The sequence below is a fragment of the Phyllobates terribilis genome, unplaced genomic scaffold, assembly GCF_046119375.1.
Source record: "Phyllobates terribilis strain yellow unplaced genomic scaffold, ASM4611937v1 Scaffold_7__3_contigs__length_470593459, whole genome shotgun sequence".
Lineage (NCBI taxonomy): Eukaryota > Metazoa > Chordata > Amphibia > Anura > Dendrobatidae > Phyllobates > Phyllobates terribilis.
Window position 1 is genome coordinate 142,955,709 of NW_027362767.1, and position 21,394 is coordinate 142,977,102.

The 21,394-nt window shown below is 49.1% G+C and overlaps 1 protein-coding gene across 3 annotated transcripts in view; it reads right to left on the minus strand.

Annotated features, from left to right (window-relative positions):
* Window positions 1-21,394, minus strand: part of LOC141153993 (uncharacterized) — an 802,172-nt gene that overhangs the window by 623,489 nt on the left and 157,289 nt on the right. For all 3 annotated transcript variants that reach the window (XM_073639352.1, XM_073639353.1, XM_073639351.1), the window contains exon 6: window positions 1,119-2,814. In XM_073639352.1, coding sequence (XP_073495453.1) covers window positions 1,119-2,814 — 1,696 coding nt within the window. The remainder of the gene's footprint in view (window positions 1-1,118; window positions 2,815-21,394) is intronic.

Below are 21,394 nucleotides of genomic sequence, written 5' to 3' on the forward strand. Positions count from 1 at the left end.
CATTTGTCACGGTTGAAAGCAATACAAAAGTGCAAAAACGCATAAAAAATGCTACTTGTGAACATAGCCCAAGGTGTGGAGGAGTATTTTTGTTTTTGGTTATTTATTTTACCTTATACACAAGTCTTTACCCTGGAAAGGAACTTCCTTAACATATTTCACAGGAAAGCAGTTTCAGTTTCGTTTTTGAATGTTTTCTTGTGAGCCCGTAAAAGTGACTTAATACCTCTGACCGTTGTTGACAGCAGTGACCTGGGGGTCAGAAATGCTTCCTGGGGCGATGCCCATGCTGTCCCCATGTCTTTTGAGCACTGTCACTATCGTTTTGGGCACTTTTTAGGCTTTCTACAGACTGCCGGGGGTGCCTCCGCAAAAATGCTTGGGTCTCCCATAGACTAACATTGGGCTCGTTGCTCGGGTCGAGCACCCGACTATCACGGTGAGCTTGGTCTAAGCTTCGAGCACCCGAGCATTTTAGTGCTCGCTCAACACTAATCAGTATTTGCAAGCCAAAATCAGGAGTGGAACAATAAGAGGAAAACTATAATAGAAGCACGTCACCACTTCTGCATTTTTCACCCACTCCTGGTTTTGGCTTACAAATACTGAGGTAAAAAAAACTCACCAAAAACTCAATGTGTGCACGTGGCCATACTGGAAATTTTCCCATGAAAGTGTATAACAATTTGATCAGCTCCTCCTGCCGGCAGACCACATACTATTTGGAACATGACTGGTTCTTTCTAAAAGGAAAACAAAAAAAACTTGTTCGGTATCATAGCGTTCGCATAAGTCTGATCTATCAAAATATTAAAATTATTGAATCAGAATGATAAATCGTGTAAAGGAAAAAAAAAAACAGATTATAATTGTTTTGGTCTCCTAGACCTGTACAATAAAAAATGCAAAAAAAATTAATGAATACATTATATGCACCCCAAAATGGTATCAATAAAAATGTCAGCTTGTACCACTAATAAATATGGCTGTGTCTTTTGAAAAAAATTGGTGGAAAAAACAAATGCGCAAAAACAAAAATAGGTTGCGGTCGGAAGCAGTTAATCTCCGAACAAGTGTAATACTCTAGAAAGTTAGGTAGACAAAATTAGTATTTTTACCTCAGATTCTGCAGGGAAAATAATGGTCTTGCAAGTATCTCTAATCCTTCACTGTCCACGGAACACCCAGATAGACTAAGTTCTTCTAAATTTGTGCAGGTTTCCAGGATAAATGCCAAAATCGTGCAGTTTAGAGATGACATGTGAAAATAAGAAAGTTCAAAACTGTGCAATATTAATGATTCCAGCACTAAAGCCTTATTTCTTGTTTCAAATAGAAAGAAAAATGTCTTCAGAAGACGTTGCTGATTGTCTTCACTTATCCCCAGTTTCTGTTCCTCAGGAATGAAGTTCTTCATCCAAGTGATGACATCTCTGGAGGCCTGAGCTGCTTGTGAGTCCAGATATCCAGCTAGTAATGATCTGGTGAAGCCGTCTGATAGACCACACAAGAACCGGAGGAACATTTCACCACGGTCATCAGAGTTGGATTTTGCATTATATAGTGATTTCTGTAAATTTACAGGAGAATAATCCACATAATGCACCAAGGCGGAGAAGAATTCCTGCACAGTGAGATGTAAGAAGGAATAGGTCCCAGGTTTATCCAATTCTATAAGAAAACTTGGTAAAAGCTTTGACTTCTTGTCCACATGGAAATAACTAAGATCTCGTTCATCAAAAATAACCCTGTGATTTATTACTCCATGTTCTGCCATCCATCCAATAGACTTCAGGAACTGCTGACTGTCACTTTTGTGTAGGCTGTGATCGGACAGGATGTTGGAGATAAATATGGCAAAGAGTTGTGTCACAGTTTTGGGTAATAATGACATTGGCTGATCACTACTTGTGGGCTGGAAGCTCCTGGATAGCACTGTACAGATGATCCAGCAGTAGGACGGGAGGTAACAGAACGTGTACAATGTCTCATTCTGCTTCACGTAAGTAAAAGCCTTTTCTGCCAGTTCAGGGTTAGAGAAGAAATTTTGAAAGTACATCTGTCGTTCTTCTGGAAAAAATCCAATGATTTCTACTGTTCGCTGAAAAACACTACAATCTATAGATGCCAGTGTGGTTGGGCGACTGGTCATCAGAACAGAACATCCATTCAGAAGAGACTTTCTCACCAAACTAACGACAATCTGACCACAAGGTTCGGGCTGTTTAGGATGAGAGCACAAGTGTTGGGATGTGAAATCCATTGTATGAAGACTTTTATCTAAGCCATCAAATATAAAGAGAAGTTTCTCTGGATCCTGTAAGATGTTCCCGAGCTGCGGAGCCAGATGTGGGTACTGATGAAGGATCAGGGTCTCCAGACTAATCTTATCCAGTCTGTTGAGTTCCCAGAATTTGAAGAAAAAGACAAAGGAGAATCTTTGATAAAGATCGCCCCTCGTCCAGTCATACACAAACTTCTGCATCAGGGTGGTCTTCCCTACACCGGCTACCCCACTCACCATTATCATATGTGGCACAACTCTGGATTGGTGGCACCAGCAGAATAACTTGTTGGGGGAAAGGTATCGTAGTACATTATGCTTTTTTTTAAAATATTCCTTATGTGTGATTCTGGTCTGTTGGTGCTCATTCTCAGAGCGTTCTGTAAATTTTTGAGTTGATATAATGCCAAGGTTTACGTAACATGTAGAGAATGGAAAACTTTCCTTTCCTTTATTACATGTTTGCTGTTTGTTTTCTTTAAGTTTCTCAGTTTTTCCATGTAAATGTTTCTTGTGAAAGTTTTGGGCATCTAAAGAAAAACAAGGGAAAGAGATGACAAATTGTCCATAGCTTTTATAATAATACATTTATGTTTGGTCTTTCAGAAATAAGGAGGCTATGCATTAGACATGAGTCTGCAAAAATGGTTCAGACATCAGCATATTTAGCATAATTAAATAGCATAATTAGTGATGGGCGAACCCATGGATGTTCGGGTCCGGCGGGTTCAGCTGAACATTTAAAAAAAGTTTGGATGGGGTACCAGAACCGTACCCAAACTCAAACCTGAACCCGGACCCCATTCAAATGAATAGGGGGCCCAAACATCTATTGTTTCCCGCGCTGTCATATGTGTCACAGAGCGAAAAAACACCGGCTCTTATTGGCGGTAAGTTTGTTACTGCCAGTCAGAGTGTTGCAGTTCCCACACTAACATACAGCCTCTGCATTACTAACCCCTGGGCTTGGTTCTAACGGCCATAAAACAGCTGACATCAACCCCACCCTATTAACCCACTTGCCACCACAACAAGGCAAGTGGGAAGAGCCGAGGCTAAGCGCCATATATGGTGTATCTTAAGGATGCGCCATTTCTATGACGGCTGAGGGCTGATGTTATTTGTCTGGGGGGGGGAAATATCCATGGACCCTTCCCTGGCTATTAATATCAGCCTACTGCTGTCTGTTTAGCCTTTGCTTTTTAGTAATTATAGGGGGACCCAAAGTAATTTTTTTCTGGGGCCCCCCTGTAAACTAACCAGGAAAGGTTAACCAAACAGCTGTGAGCTGTTATTTATAGCCTGGTAACCTTTAGGGCTATTGGCCCCTTTCTCAGAATATTAACATCAGCCCCTAGCTGTCAGTTTAACCTTAGCTGGTTATGAAAATTCGGGGGACCCCACGCCTTTTTTTTCATTTTTTTATTTATTAACAAGCACAATAAAATACACACCCAAGGTAACCTTAGTTCACAGCCTCCAGGTGCACCAGCAGCTACAACCTCCAGTAACCTAAAAATGTCCCTCAAAGTTTCCCATGAGGTTTCCAGGCCTCGCAGCTTCCAGAAGAGTCGGTGGCTATGAACTCAGGTAACCTCTCAGGTTATCTGAGTTCACAGCCGCTGGATCTCACAGTAGCTTGATTGCCAGACTGATGAATGCCAGAATGCTGAGTGCCAGACTTGCGATCATTCATCAGTCTAGCATTGGCACTTGCAAAGCAAGAGAAACAGCTTCTATGAACTCAGGTAACCTTACTGAACTTGTTAACCCTCCATCACATACAATATCGGTTCTAACGAGTTCACATACAATGTGACTGTCAGGCGCAGGCTAGAAAAATACCTATAATATCTAATGTTTGCAATTTCAGTGCTCTAAAAGTGATCAGTGACCTTCATAGGGATGTAATAAAAGACACTACACATAATCAGGTGCAAAAAAAAAACCATTTACTTAACATAAAACTAATAACTCTGAAATACAAACATTTCAAAACTCCCGCCAAATAAAAGAGATGTGCCTGTCAGGCCTATTGTATGTGACGGAGGGTTAATAATTTAAAAAAAAAAAATTTCAGAAACAGCAGAGGAAAAGCCGACGACTGGGGGCTGATGTTAATATTCTGGGAACAGACCAATGATCCTAAAGGTTCCCAGGCTATTCATATAAGCTCACAGCTGTTCGCTTAACCTTTACTGGTTATCATAGGGGAGACCCCACCAAAAAATGATGTGGGGTCCCCCTTATATTCAAAAATCATCAAAGGTTAAAAAGACAGCTGTGAACTGATATTAATAGCTTAGGAAAGACCCATGGATATTGGCGCCCCTCCCAGACTAAAAACATCAACCCTCAGCTGCCCCAGAACTGGCGCATCCATTAGATGCGTCAATTCTGACGCTTAACCTCACTCTTCCCATTTGCCCTGGTGTGGTGGCAAGTGGAGTAACATTTGTGGGGTTGATGTCAGCTTTCTAATGTCATTTGACATCAAGCCCACATGTTAATAATGGAGAGGCGTCCATAAGGCTAAGCATTGGCATGATGCGACTGCTCACCCATGAACTTACCGCCGATCAGTCGGTGTTTCTCATGCTGTCACACAGATGACAGCGTGGGAAACACCGGATGTTCGGGCGGCTGAATCTGAACAGTAACACAGACTTCAGGGAGAAGTCCATGTTTGGAGTCCGTGCATGGATACTAGGTGTTCGGTATGGACTCCGAAATTTTACAGTGCGGGTTCGCCCATCCCTAAACATAATAACATTTGGTAGAATTTATTAGACTTTTTAACATTTTTCCTCTTCAATGCATTGTACCCGCAGTACAGTTTGGTGGAGTAAGATAATACTATGGGTTTTTTATCAGGGGTCGGCTTCAGTCTCCTAGATCCAGTGAAGGGAATTCTTAATCCTTCACCACAAGACATTGTAACGCTGGTGGATGAGACAAAAGCGTGGTCAAATAGTCTGAGGTTGGGGCAAGCAGCAAAGGTTCAGAATTAGTAGCCGAGGTCAGGAGTGGAGAGATCAGTATAAATGATAAAGCAAACTGGGTCGATAACATGTGAGACAAAACAGGAATAAACCAATACAGGATTTAGAGACAGAGCTACTAAGAACTTATGTTCAGTTAAGGAATGAAGGCTGGAGTTGCCTGATATACCACCTGCTGGCATGTGATAGATCGGGAAAGCAGTTTTCTGCTGGACTGATTGGATACAAATTCATGCAGAGTACAGCCGTGCTCCACTTTGACTCAAAACAGCAAAGCTGGAAGAGAGGGAACAGGCAGCTCAGAGTGATGGTCAGGTACTGGGCGGAGCAGAGCGAAACATACTGTGAGTAGAGCGGTGCTTAGGAGGTGTGCGTGTGGTCGGCGTAACAGACCTTTTGGATAATTGTAGCTTTCAGCATTGTGGGAACAGATTAGGGTAAGGCCTTAACTGTTCCCATGAGGGTGCCCAGTGCACAAGATCCATAAAGGATTGGTAGAAGAACATGACCGGCCACACAGAGTCCTAACCTCAACCTCATCCAACACCTTTGGGATGAACAATGAACAATAATGGAGATTGTGAGCCCAGCCCTTTCCTCCAACATTAGGGTCTGACCTCACAAATGGGCAAAAATTCCCACAGACCCCTTCAAAATCTTGTAGAAGTCTGTCACAATTCCTCCATTCAGTGTGATGAGTCCTATCTGGGGCTGGGGGGTGCTGAGTTGTCAGTATTGTGAGACAGACCAGCCATCCAATCTGAGGTTGGGGCATGCTGAGCTGTCAGTGTTGTGAGTGACAGTCCAGTCACCCAATCAAGGCCAGGGTGTACTTGGTTTCCTACAAGTGTTACCTGTTCTGAGTGATTCCCTGGACATTTAGCTGTCTGTATGCCTCTGATTGCCTTGTTCTTCAGTGTTCTGTCTTTGATATACTGCTGCCTGACCTTGGATCTTGCTTATGACCATCTGTTTGCCTAGCCGGTTTGTCTTGATCTTTGACCTTCCTGGAATTCTGACCTTGGACCATGAGCGGACTATACTTCTGTCTTTTCCCTTAGTTTACGATGAGCTCTCTTGGAATCTGACCACGGATCTCTTGACTACCCAGCCTTATGGCTTGTCTGTGAGTATTGACTAGCATCACATTACGACTGGCCTTATACTTTTTTTCCCACCAGTATGGTTCCAATTCGTACACTCTGCAATTGTGGCGCCCTGCTGCGCATTGGTGCCACAGAACCCAGAAGGGTGCATGGATGGACTTCTCCACAAGAGACCCTCACACATTCACACACCTCCACCCTACCACCTCAGACCAGCAGAGGGAGCCCTGTTAGGGACATATACAGTATAGACACTGGAGGGTGGAGTTAGGCAGTGAGTTCCCACTGAGACACAGAGAGGGATATAGCTCAGAGTTGAGCTGAGAGCGTGCTGATGCTCAGAGAGCAGCGAAGAGGCAGCACGCTGGTTGCTGTGCTTAGGCGAGCCAAGGCCTACAGCATGTGTGAAGGCCTAGTGAGGGCCCTGAGTGTGGCCGAAGGCGAGAGGAGAAGGAAGATGTAGCGAGGGGGCAGAGGAGCATACCAGGCTCACCCCGATATATATATACCGGACACCGGGTCCGCGCCTACAGGAACCCTTAATACCCAGTAGGAACCACTGGAACCCCTGGAGGACTACAGGTCCCAGGTTCACCAAATGCTGATTGCAGTACCAGGGCTAGGAGTCACGGAGGCCCCAGCTTCCAGGGAGAGTGATCTCCAATGAGAAGGCCCTACCACCAGGTCAGCAGGTGCAATGAGAGACAGTAACCAAGCTAGGCCTAGTTCCAGGCAGGCCAGAAGCTTAGAGAATAAAGCTACGGATCAGGAGGCCCTATACCCGCTCACTGGGGAGCGTCCAGAAGTGCGCCCTTCGTCCGAAGTACCATGGACCGTGCCTGCATCACCACCAGTAAAGGTACTGAAGCTTACCCCGTGTGAGTGTCCGTCTTTCCTCCGGGACCGTCCTGCCATCTCTCCCCTACACCACCATCCATTACATCCCACGCTGCCCTGAAGCCCGCTCCACCTGTGGGGAGCCATTCCATCGCAAATACCCTACCATCTGCCTCAGAGGACTGCTCCACAGCGGCGGCCCCCTTTAGCCGCATTCCACAGGTGGCATCATGAACTATTCCAAAAATCCCACATAAATAATAACCCCCCTTTACATTGACCGCCCTCGGTCACGGACCGGGCCAGCCACTGTGATATCCCTGCCGTACCGGCATCCATAGGCCCGGCTGCCGAGTACCCCCACGGCCCAGGGGGCACATCACAATCAGGTGGTAAATCTGACCCAGGTCATTCAGGGCCTGGCAGGGAGCACCAGAAACTAGAAGCATTGCAGTCCTAGCTGCAGGGTCAGTTTTTTAGCACCATGAGTGCTTCCCAGAAGCCTCCACTGTCGGACGTAGCTTTGACGTCTGTACCTTCTGATGTGCAGTTGATCTCTCCTGGACAAGTTATGGTTCTTCCGGATAAATTTTTTGGGGAGGAAAAACAGTTTGGGGTTTTCAGGGAGAGCTTTGGGCTATTTTTCATTCTGCAACCCCGGTCATCAGGAGATGAGTCCCAGTAGGTGGGATAATCATTACTCTACTGTGAGGGGGCTCTCAGACTTGAACATTTTTCTTGTCCCCACAAGCCTCAGAATGGTCTTCTGTTGATGCCTTAGGGATGGTCTATGATCAGCCTGACAGGATTCAGGTGGTGGAGGCAAAGGTCATATGTGGCACCCCAGGGGTCTGGTTTTCCACAGTAATGTAATGTTATGTCTGAGAGCAGGTGGGAGGTCCTTTGGTCAGGGATCCTGTGCATGCCACACCTCCTGCCCAGTCTTGGGAGGGGAAGAACTTCCCCTGTATAAACCCTGGGCTGAGGCAGGGTTAGTCAGTCAAGGAGAGTAGAGACAGAGAAGCAGCATAGGAAGAAACAGCAGAAGCTCATTGGGAGCAATATCACTACGAGTCAGGGGCTGGCAGCTGCAGAGCTCGCCCTGACTGAGAAGCTTTCTTACCGGACCCGGCGTCCGAGGCTGTGGGGACTAACTCTTACCCAGCAGCAGAAGCCGACCGGCAGGGGATTTCAGGTCCTCAGGCCCAGAAACCCGAAGGCACGGTCACACGCGTGGGACCAGCACCGCCATCGTGGAGCGGAAGCCATTAGAAGGCCCCGAGTCACCGGCCATACGGGTGAGCACCACACGGTACACTCAGGGACGTGGGCTACTTATATCCGCTTCTAGCAAGGTAGCCAGAAGAGTACAGTCAGTTTGGGAGGCCTACAACTCCGCCTGGCCAGGGGAGATCCCATCTGCTCAAGGACTGACCAGGCCCCGTTCACTAGCAAGTACTCCGGGAGGGTCTATCGTTGTTACCAGTAAAGACCCTGAATTACACCGCACCGTCTCTGAGTGGTTCCTGCTACCCCCATCATCCACATCTGCTGCCCTGAGGCCATACCCCTCCCGTTGGGGGTTATACCATCTACGCTGCACCATCCATCCACCGGCCTCAGCGGACTGTCCTGCAGCGGCAGTTCCATAGCTGCATTCAACGGGTGGCGTAGTCGTCCTGCATCTACCGCTGTTACATCGCCGCTCAGTTTGACTCCCTGGGCACGGACCGGGTCACCGCCACGAGACTACAACCCTCAAGAGATCCGGCTCCGGGTAAGCTCCCGCGTGCGCAACGCAGCGCGACACAGGCCCAGGGGTGCGTCAACTTTGGCGTAGTCGGCAGGATTTCGTGCCCGCAACCACCGGGTACTGCGTGCCTGAAAAAGAGACTTTTCAAACTTACCTGTGGTGAAGATTCCCGCCATCCGGCGCCATCTTCAGCCTTCTTCCCGCCATCGGTGAAGTTTCCCGCCATCCGGCGCCATCTTCTGCCTTCTTCCCGCCATCCGTGGAGTTTTCCCGCCATTGGACGCCATCTTGAGGACGCCGCGCGGGAAGAAGAGGGGCGTGGACTCCGAAAGCGCGCGAGAACTGAAGCCCCGTCTCACGTCCGGACGTTGCGTAAGGTCCTGGAAGGAGCCCAGCAGACGCCGACGTCACAGGAGCGCGACGGAAGGTCCTCAACCCTGACGATCCACTGCGGAGCCGCGGCCTACGGAAGAGGATCATCGCAAGGTAGGCCACGGTCCACTAGGGGGGAGGAAGATGTCGGATACGGAGGAGAGCTTCACTGCCTCAACCCCCGCCAGCGCTACCGCTGCTGCAGTTATGCCCTTCACCATGCCCTATATCCCGGGAGCAGCTTGGCTACCCCAGTACTCAGGGGAGTCACATACCCTGCATGACTTTAGAGAAAAGCTGGATAGCCTCTTCCAGGTGTACCCCCTCACAGAAGAGCAAAAAGTGAGCATCCTGGTGGCCCAACTAACCGGGGCAGCCAAAAGGGAAGTAAAATCCTGGCCACCTGGGAGGAAGACTGTCGCAGGGATACTAACCCGGCTGAAGGACACCTTTGATACCCGCACCTCAGCCGAGATTAAGCTTAGATTCTACGGGTGCAAGCAGCGAGCGCATGAGAGTATAAGGGACTATGCACTAAACCTACAAGAGGCCCTGAGGGCCATTAAGCAGACCGACCCTGATGGAGTGGGAAACGAGGACAGGCTGTTGACCGAACAGTTTATAGAGGGACTGTATTGTAATACCCACCGAACCCAGTTGCGGGCAATGGCCTTACAGGATCCCCATCTGGGCTTTGCACAGTTCAAGGACAGAGCCATCCGGGTGCTCCGAGAACCGGCACCGGGTGGCGTTGTGACCCACAAGCGCCCTGCTATCACTTACCACCAGGAGGCAGCGCCCTTGTCGGCAGGGCCTGTGGGAGCTGATGCGCAGGCTTTGGACAATGACCCGGCTCCAGACCTACACCATCAGGTCCAAGAGCTAGCTAAGAGCGTTGCTGCGCTAACCCGAACTGTGCAGTCTTTACAGGCTTCCACCCCAGGGAAGATCCAGCTGGCATCCGGACTGGAGGACATCCCGTGGCGTCGACCAAGGAGGACCCCACCGGCCAGAGGAAGACCCAGTGACCAATACAGCGAGGACGGACGACCCATCTGCCGCCGCTGCAATCAACCTGGACATATGGCAAGGTACTGTTCTTTAAACGGGCACAACCTGGGGTAGAGGGCCAACCCCCAGGAAAAAGATCACCAGGCCCATCGAACTGGCGCGACAGATATGTGGGAGGACGTCCAGTCTTGCCTGTGGTACTGGATGGCATTCCCATGAGTGCCCTACTGGACACCGGGTCACAGGTCACCACCATCCCGTACGTGCTCTTTAAGCAGTACTGGAATGACTCGGATATTACCCGCTACCCTGACGACGACTTGAGTATCATCGCCAGCAATGGCCAGCCCGTGCCACAGATTGGATTTAAAGAGGTGACCATCAAAATCGGTAGAGTCGAACTGGCAGCACAGGGACTGATCATTGTAGATATTGACAAACATGAGAGTCACCCAAAAATAACTCTAGGAACTAATGTAATTGAAAATTGTCTTGCAGAGGTGATTTTCCTTTTACAGCAGGTTGCCAAGAACGCCAGCTCCGGCGAGCAGCGGGTGCTCCAGAAAGAGATCCGGGCACTGATGCGACGGCAACAGGTGGAACTCTCCGGCGGTGAGATTGGTAGCGTAAGAATGTGTGACCCTTTTCCTATTGCCATGCCCCCAAAAAGTGAAATGATGATTTGGTGCCGGGCAGCTATTGGTCTGAGAGGTAGAGATTACCAGGCAATGGTAGAACCAGTTTACTCAGACAGTAGGCCCACCATTTTGACAGCACGGGGGGTGGTCAATGTACGCCATGGGAGGGTGCCCGTTCGCATAATCAATATCGGGGAGAGGGAAGTGTACCTGCCCCGGTATGCCACGCTAGCCAAATTATATACCATTAACCAAAATGCTATACAATCTGTGGAACCCTTGCCTCCATCTCACCCGGAGGAAGGTAACGGCTCTAAGAAAACAAAGGAGGACTGGTGTCAGCAACTACATTTGGGTACTGACTCCACTCCCTCACATCAGAAACAGGGAGTCTATCGGGTGGTTCAAGAGTACGAGAGAGTGTTTAGTAAACACCCGTTAGACTTCGGGCGAGTCAAGGGGGTAGAACACCACATCCCCACGGGAGACCATCCTCCCATAAAAGAGAGGTATCGACCCGTACCCCCTGCACACTACCAACACGCCAAGGGGATGCTTAGAGACATGAAGGAGGCTGGGGTGATCAGGGATAGCTGTAGCCCCTGGGCAGCTCCACTAGTCTTAGTCCGAAAGAAAGACAACACCATGAGGATGTGTGTAGATTACCGGAAAATCAACCGTATCACACACAAGGATGCGTACCCCTTACCAAGGATAGAGGAGTCATTGGCTGCTTTAAGATCTGCTAACTTCTTCTCTACCTTGGATCTCACTAGCGGGTACTGGCAGGTTCCTGTAGCAGAGGCGGACCGGGAGAAGACCGCATTCACCACCCCGATGGGACTTAGCGAGTTCACCTGCATGCCGTTCGGACTCTGCAACGCACCAGGAACCTTCCAACGACTAATGGAGTGTTGTCTGGGCCACAGAAACTTCGAGACGGTCCTGTTGTACCTGGACGATGTCATCGTATATTCCAAGACGTATGAGGACCACCTGAAACACCTGGCGGAAGTGTTCGAAGCTCTGGCGAGTTACGGCCTAAAGGTGAAACCCTCCAAGTGTCACCTCCTGAAACCAAAGGTGCAGTACCTGGGACACGTGGTGAGCGCTGACGGAGTGGCTCCCGACCCTGATAAGATCACCGCAATTAAGGAATGGCCAAGCCCCTCCAGCGTAAAAGAAGTGCGGCAGTTCCTCGGGTTGGTAGGCTACTACCGAAGGTTTATTCCCGGTTTCACCAAAAAGGCAGCACCTATGCAGGACCTCCTGATAGGCCAGTCCCGGAAGGCCAAGAACCAGAAGCCGCCCTTCAAATGGGAGGAGCTGGAAGAAGAGTCCTTCCGCCAGCTGAAGATGGCCCTCACGGGGGACGAAATCCTGGCGTACCCGGATTATAGCCAGCCCTTTATCCTCTACACCGACGCCAGTAACATCGGGCTAGGAGCCGTACTGTCCCAGATCCAGCAGGGGAAGGAACGAGTAATCGCCTACGCCAGCCGAAAACTGCGACCCACCGAAAGGAACCCCGAGAATTACAGCTCATTTAAGTTAGAGTTCCTGGCCGTAGTATGGGCAGTCACCGAGCGCTTTAAGCATTACCTCGCTTCTTCTCGGTTCACCGTGTACACGGATAACAACCCGTTGACACACCTGGACACGGCAAGACTCGGTGCCCTGGAGCAGAGGTGGATGGCCCGTCTGTCCAACTACGAGTTCACAATCAAATACCGGGCAGGACGCTCCAATACCAACGCGGACGCCCTGTCCAGGATGCCCAACCTGCCGGACGGAGGAGAAGATCCGGAGGGACTGGAAGAAGTTGAACTCCCTGCATTCCACCGTCATGGGACTATCCAGTATTCCCACCGGGTAAGGAGTAAGCAGGCTGCTACGTTGAACCCCTTACCCCACTACAACTGGGCGGAAACGCAAGACAGCGACCCTGCCGTCCGACTGGTGAAGGAGATGCTGACTCGGCCGGAGGCTCGCCTTGAACCAGACGCTCCGGAGGAAGCCAAACAACTATGGGCAGAGAAGAGTCGACTGTTCCTTTACAAAGGGAAGTTGTGCCGCAGAATGGTTAACTCCCGGACGCATGAATTACTCTGGCAAGTAGTGGTGCCACGAAGAGACGCAGCCATGGTGATGGAGGCATACCACGACGGAGCTGGACACTTCGGGTGGAAGAAGCTGGAGTTCCTGCTACGCGAGCGGTTCCACTGGGTAGGCATGAGGGGAACCATCGAGAAGTGGTGCAGAGACTGTGGCCCGTGCAACCTGAGAAGGAAGGACCGTGCCAGCCAGAAGACTCCCCTGCAGTCCATCGTCACCCGGCAACCGTTGGAACTGGTAGCCTTGGATCATGTAAAACTGACCCCAAGCAGAAGTGGCTACGTCTACGCGTTAACCATCGTGGATCATTACTCCCGGTTTCTGGTTGTCGTCCCCGTCAAGGACTTAACGGCTCAAACAGCAGCTAGAGCCTTCCAGCAGCACTTTTGCCGTCCACACGGGTACCCGGACCAAGTGCTGACGGACCAGGGACCTGCCTTTGAAGCGGAGGTCTTCCAGGAATTCTGCAATCTGTATGGCTGCCGGAAGATAAGGACGACACCCTACCATCCGCAAACTAATGGACTTTGTGAGAAAATGAACCAGGTGGTAATGGATCTTCTAAAAACGTTGCCCCTGGAAGAACGCAGTCTGTGGCCTGAGAAGTTGCCCGATCTGGTGGACCTATACAACCACATCCCGGTAGGTTCCACCAACTGTACCCCGGCTTACCTAATGAGGGCAAGACCTGGTAAGTTACCTGTTGACCTGGAAATGGGAGTCCTGACACCCGAGGACACTTCACCAGAAACAGACTGGGACACAGAGAGGCAGCAGCAGTACCGGAGAGTACAGGAGAGCGTGGAGCGAAGTCTCTGTCAGGCTAGGGAAAGACAAGAGAAAACTTACAACCAGTATGCTCCCGCTGTTCCCCTGGTACCCGGAGAGCAGGTCTTGAAGAGGAAGAGACGGCTCCACAAGTTGGATGACCAGTGGGAGAAGGACCCGTACACCGTACTGCCCTCAAGCCACGAGAACCCGAAGGTTTGTACCATCAGTAAAGACGGAGGGGAAACCACAGCTATTGTATCCCGGGACCACCTGAAGAAGTGTCCCGAATAGTGTTGAGCCACCCCCGTAGTGTTCGGGTTCGGTTCGTCGAACACCGGGATGTTCGAGGAACTGTTCGTCGAACTGTTCGTCGAACACCTTAGAACACCGTCGAACACCGTTAAAACCAATGGCAGGCAAACAAAAACACATAGAAACACATAGAAAACACCTGCAAAGGTGTCCAAAAGCTGACAAACTGCTCAGAAGACACTCTGTTTAAAAAAGCCGGCCGGCAAATTCAGCAGCGGCATACACCGGTACCCGACAATTTAGACAAGAAGGAATAGAGCATCACACATAGATTAGATAGATAGAAACATGTCAGTCACACATATAAGAAGCACAGTGACAGTGTTGGTTACTGCATTTGTCATTTAGTGTAAAGGATTTATTAAAAAAAATATTAGTGTTTTCGTGCACCGTCTCTTTAAAAAAGCCGGCCGGCAATTCAGCATCTGTACCCGACAATTTAGAACAGAAAGAATAGAGCTTCACACATAGATTAGATAGATAGAAACATGTCAGTCACATATATAATAAGTACAGTGATAGTGTTGCTTACTGTACTTGTCATTTAGTGTAAAGGATTTATTTTAAAAAATAATAGTGTTTTCATGCACTGTCTCTTTAAAAAAGCCGGCCGGCAATTCAGCATCTGTACCCGACAATTTATAACAGAAAGAATAGAGAATCACACATAGATTAGATAGATAGAAACATGTCAGTCACATATATAATAAGTACAGTGATAGTGTTGCTTACTGTACTTGTCATTTAGTGTAAAGGATTTATTTAAAAAAATAATAGTGTTTTCATGCACTGTCTCTTTAAAAAAGCCGGCCGGCAATTCAGCAGCGGTACCCGACAATTTAGAACAGAAAGATAGAGCATCACACATAGATTAGATAGATAGAAACATGTCAGTCACATATATATGAAGTACAGTGATAGTGTTGGTTACTGTACTTGTCATTTAGTATTAAAATAAAGGATTTATTATTAAAAAAATTGGCGTGGGGTTCCCCTTAATTTTAGGCTCTAGCGGAGGTTAAGCAGACGGCTGGGGCAGATGTTTGAAGCCTGGGAAGGGGGTAATACCCACGGAGCTTCCCAGGCTACTAATATCAGCCCCCAGCTGAATACATAGCCTTTACTAGCTATTAAAATGGGGGACCCCCCAAAAAAAATGACGTGGGGTCCCCCCTAATTTAATAGCTAGCAAAGGCTAGGCAGACAGCTGGGGGCTGATATTAATAGCCCAGGAAGGGAGCCATGAATATTGGCCCCCTCCCAGGCTAGAAACACCAGCCGTCAGCCGCCCCAGAAATGGCGCATTCATAGGATGCGCCAATTCTGGCACTTAGCCTCGCTCTTCCACGCTGCCCTGGTGCGGTGGCAGGGGGTAATAGGGTTGGGGTTGATGTCAGCTTATAATGCCAGCTGACATCAAGCCCAGGTTAGTAATGGAGAGGCGTCTATAAGACACCCCCATTACTAACCCCATAGTCAAAGTTAAAAAAAACACAAACACCCAGAATAAAGTCCTTTAATTGAAATAAAGACACAATCCTTTATTGTTCTAAATTAAACCATACCTACCATCACGCCCATTCCAGCTGAAGCCAACGATCTCCTGCAATAAAAGAAAAATAATAAAGCAACCTCATCCTTACCTTTCCATGGTTCCCACGACAGCTTCAGCTCTGCTACATCGAGATGACAGGCTGGACCGCAGCAGAACGCCGCCATCCAGCCTGTCATCCCGCAGACACTGAGAAGCGCAGGCTTGCTTGCGCTGCTCAGCGTCTCTCTGTGACGACATCCAGATGAGCCGAGTTCATGTCCAATGAACTCGGCTCACCTCATGCACGTCACTGACAGCGTGGGAAAATTCTCACGCTGAAGCGCTGATTGCAGGAGAATTTTCCCACGCTGTCAGTGACGTGCAGGAGGTGAGCTGAGTTCATTGGACATGAGCTCACCTCATGCACATCACTGACAGCGTGGGAGAATTCTCCTGCACTCAGCACTTCAGCGTGAGAATTTTCCCACGCTGTCAGTGACGTGCATGAGGTGAGCCGAGTTCATTGGACATGACCTCGGCTCATCTGGATGCCGTCACAGCGAGACAGTGAGGAGCGCAAGCATGCCTGCGCTTCTCAGTGTCTGCGGGATGACAGACTGGATGGCAGCGTTCTGCTGCGGTCCAGCCAGTCATCTCGATGTAGCAGAGCTGAAGCTGTCGTGGGAACCATGGAAAGGTAAGGATGAGGTTGGTTTATTATTTTTCTTTTATTGCAGGAGATCGTTGGCTTCAGCTGGAATGGGCGTGATGGTAAGTATGGTTTAATTCAGAACAATAAAGAATTGTGTCTTTATTTCAATTAAAGGACTTTATTCTGGGTGTTGTGTTTTTTTTAAATACTTTACTAGAAATTCATGGCGGTCATGTCTAATACTGGCGTGACCCCATGAATTTTGGGCTTGGGGCCAGCTGATAATACCAAGCTGGCCCTAACCCCTTTATTACCCAGTGAGCCACCGCACCAGGGCCCTGGATGAGTTGGGTACAGCGCCAGAAGATGGCGCTTCTATGAACGCGCCATTTTCCGGGGTGGCTGCGGACTGCAATTTGTAGCGGGGGGGGGCCCAGAAAGCTTGGGCCTCCCTGCGCTGCAGATTCCAGCCCCCAGCTGCCTAGTTGTACCTGGCTGGACACAAAAATAGGGCGAAGCCCCACGTACTTTTTTTTTAATTATTTCATGAATTTCATGAAATAATTAAGCAAAAAAGGCGTTCCCTATATTGTTGTGTCCGGCCAGGTACAAATAGGCAGCTGGTGGTTGGGGGCAGCCCGTTCCTGCCTGCTGTACCTGGCTGGACACAAATATAGTGGGAAGCCCCACTTCAATTTTTTTAAATTATTTCAGGAAATTCATGAAATAATTTAAAAAAAATTGACGTGGGGCTTCGCACTATATTTGTGTCCAGCCAGGTACAGCAGGCAGGAACGGGCTGCCCCCAACCACCAGCTGCCTATTTGTACCTGGCCGGACACAACAATATAGGGAAGCCCTTTTTTTCTTAATTATTTCATGAAATAATTTAAAGAAAATTGACGTGGGGCTTCGCCCTGTTTTTGTGTCCAGCCAGGTACAACTAGGCAGCTGGGGGCTGGAATCCGCAGCGCAGGGAGGCCCAAGCTTTCTGGGCCACCCCCGCTGCAAATTGCAGTCCGCAGCCACCCCGGAAAATGGCGCGTTCATAGAAGCGCCATCTTCTGGCGCTGTACCCAACTCATCCAGGGCCCTGATGCGGTGGCTCACTGGGTAATAAAGGGGTTAGGGCCAGCTTGGCATTATCAGCTGGCCCTAAGCCCGAAATTCATGGGGTCACGCCAATATTAGACATGACCACCATGAATTTCTAGTAAAGTATTTAAAAAAAACACAACACCCAGAAAAAAGTCCTTTAATTGAAATAAACACACAATTCTTTATTGTTCTAAATTAAACCATACTTACCATCACGCCCATTCCAGCTGAAGCCAACGATCTCCTGCAATAAAAGAAAAATAATAAAGCAACCTCATCCTTACCTTTCCATGGTTCCCACGACAGCTTCAGCTCTGCTACATCGAGATGACAGGCTGGACCGCAGCAGAACGCTGCCATCCAGCCTGTCATCCCGCAGACACTGAGAAGCGCAGGCTTGCTTGCGCTCCACAGTGTCTCTCTGTGAGGGCATCCAGATGAGCCGGGTTAATGTCCAATGAACTCGGCTCACCTCATGCACGTCACTGACAGCGTGGGAAAATTCTCCTGCACTCAGCGCTTCAGCGTGGGAGAATTCTCACACTGAAGCGCTGAGTGCAGGAGAATTCTCCCACGCTGTCAGTGACGTGCAGGAGGTGAGCTGAGTTCATTGGACATGAGCTCACCTTATGCACGTCACTGACAGCGTGGGAAAATTCTCCTGCACTCAGCGCTTCAGCGTGGGAGAATTCTCACGCTGAAGCGCTGAGTGCAGGAGAATTCTCCCACGCTGTCAGTGACGTGCAGGAGGTGAGCTGAGTTCATTGGACATGAGCTCACCTTATGCAAGTCACTGACAGCGTGGGAGAATTCTCCTGCACTCACCGCTTCAGCGTGAGAATTTTCCCACGCTGTCAGTGACGTGCATGAGGTGAGCCGAGTTCATTGGACATGAACTCGGCTCATCTGGATGTCGTCACAGAGAGACGCTGAGCAGCGCAAGCAAGCCTGCGCTTCTCAGTGTCTGCGGGATGAGAGGCTGGATGGCAGCGTTCTGCTGCGGTCCAGCCTGTCATCTCGATGTAGCAGAGCTGAAGCTGTCGTGGGAACCATGGAAAGGTAAGGATGAGGTTGCTTTATTATTTTTCTTTTATTGCAGGAGATCGTTGGCTTCAGCTGGAATGGGCGTGACGGTAAGTATGGTTTAATTTAGAACAATAAAGGATTGTGTCTTTATTTCAATTAAAGGACTTTATTCTGGGTGTTTGTGTTTTTTTTAACTTTGACTATGGGGTTAGTAATGGGGGTGTCTTATAGACGCCTCTCCATTACTAACCTGGGCTTGATGTCAGCTGGCATTATAAGCTGACATCAACCCCAACCCTATTACCCCCTGCCACCGCACCAGGGCAGCGTGGAAGAGCGAGGCTAAGTGCCAGAATTGGCGCATCCTATGAATGCGCCATTTCTGGGGCGGCTGACGGCTGGTGTTTCTAGCCTGGGAGGGGGCCAATATTTATGGCTCCCTTCCTGGGCTATTAATATCAGCCCCCAGCTGTCTGCCTAGCCTTTGCTAGCTATTAAATTAGGGGGGACCCCACGTCATTTTTTTTGGGGGGTCCCCCATTTTAATAGCTAGTAAAGGCTATGTATTCAGCTGGGGGCTGATATTAGTAGCCTGGGAAGCTCCGTGGGTATTACCCCCTTCCCAGGCTTCAAACATCTGCCCCAGCCGTCTGCTTAACCTCCGCTAGAGCCTAAAATTAAGGGGAACCCCACGCCAATTTTTTTAATAATAAATCCTTTGTTTTAATACTAAATGACAAGTACAGTAACCAACACTGTCACTGTACTTCATATATATGTGACTGACATGTTTCTATCTATCTAATCTATGTGTGATTCTCTATTCTTTCTATTCTAAATTGTCGGGTACCGCTCCTGAATTGCCGGCCGGCTTTTTTAAAGAGACGGTGCATGAAAACACTATTATTTTTTTTGATAAATCCTTTACGCTAAATGACAAGTACAGTAAGCAACACTGTCACTGTACTTCATATATATGTGACTGACATGTTTATATCTATCTAATCTATGTGTGAAGCTCTATTCTTTCGGTTCTAAATTGTCGGGTACAGGTGTATGCCGCTGCTGAATTGCCGGCTTTTCATGTTTCACTGTTGGCACTGTTCCCATCGATTTGGGCAATCACTGTAATGCCACAACCACCATGGCTGTGGCATTACAGTGAGTGGCAGACAATCCCTGCATGATTGGTGCTCTAAATAGCGCCAGACATGCAGGACACGCTTTTGGTGCACGAACAGTTATCGAACATAACCTCGAACAGCCGAATTTTTTGCAAATCGTTCGGGTTCGTCGAACAACTCGAACACCGCTCAAAACAGCTCGAATTTGAGATTGGCGAACAGTTCTAGTCGAACACCGCTCATCTCTAGTCCCGAACAACTGAGGAACCCTGAAGAGGAACAAGAAGACCATCGACCCGTAGAGGAAAGTGAAGATATGGTTAGTACTGTGCTCGGGGACTTCCCTCGGTCTTGGACTCAAGTCAATGGTGCAGTTGTGGTACCCGTACTCACCTTCCTCCAACCAGCATCCCAAGCACCTACGGAGCAACAGGTAGAGCTGGAAGAACAGCCGGTCCAGGAGGCAGAAGACTCCACACAAGCAGAACAGGAGGATCAACCCTCTGCTTATAGTGAGCCTGCCGTACCCCTAGTGAGACAAAGAGCCGGTAGACAGCTGCCCAGTTTACCCTTGACAGCTCCTACACCCTGTAGTTCAGGGCCAGACAGTCAGCTCCGTAGGTCCACTAGGGCCACTAGAGGCCAGTTACCCGCACGCTGGAGGATTTGAAGTGTATAAATTGTTTTATTTATGTTTATCTGTGTATTGGTGCTTGTGTATAATTTTGTGTTTCCAGTTATTTTTAGGAATCCTTGGTGGATTTACCGGGAATCCTTGTACATAGTTGGAGCGTAACCCAGGATGGACTAGAGACTGTTAAGGACTCGGGGAAGGACAGACCCCTACCTGGTTACGTCTCCCTGTTTTGGTGAAATGGACACCTTGCTTTTCTTCAAAGACTTCACCCGGTTACGGACATGCCGTGACCACCTTTATGTGTTTCTTCTTATTGTACTGTTATTGTTGTTATATCTTGTTATGTTTTTCTAAAATATGTTTAGTCCCGGAGTACTAAATTTCACTAGGGGGGAATGTGGCACCCCAGGGGTCTGGTTTTCCACAGTAATGTAATGTTATGTCTGAGAGCAGGTGGGAGGTCCTTTGGTCAGGGATCCTGTGCATGCCACACCTCCTGCCCAGTCTTGGGAGGGGAAGAACTTCCCCTGTATAAACCCTGGGCTGAGGCAGGGTTAGTCAGTCAAGGAGAGTAGAGACAGAGAAGCAGCATAGGAAGAAACAGCAGAAGCTCATTGGGAGCAATATCACTACGAGTCAGGGGCTGGCAGCTGCAGAGCTCGCCCTGACTGAGAAGCTTTCTTACCGGACCCGGCGTCCGAGGCTGTGGGGACTAACTCTTACCCAGCAGCAGAAGCCGACCGGCAGGGGATTTCAGGTCCTCAGGCCCAGAAACCCGAAGGCACGGTCACACGCGTGGGACCAGCACCGCCATCGTGGAGCGGAAGCCATTAGAAGGCCCCGAGTCACCGGCCATACGGGTGAGCACCACACGGTACACTCAGGGACGTGGGCTACTTATATCCGCTTCTAGCAAGGTAGCCAGAAGAGTACAGTCAGTTTGGGAGGCCTACAACTCCGCCTGGCCAGGGGAGATCCCATCTGCTCAAGGACTGACCAGGCCCCGTTCACTAGCAAGTACTCCGGGAGGGTCTATCGTTGTTACCAGTAAAGACCCTGAATTACACCGCACCGTCTCTGAGTGGTTCCTGCTACCCCCATCATCCACATCTGCTGCCCTGA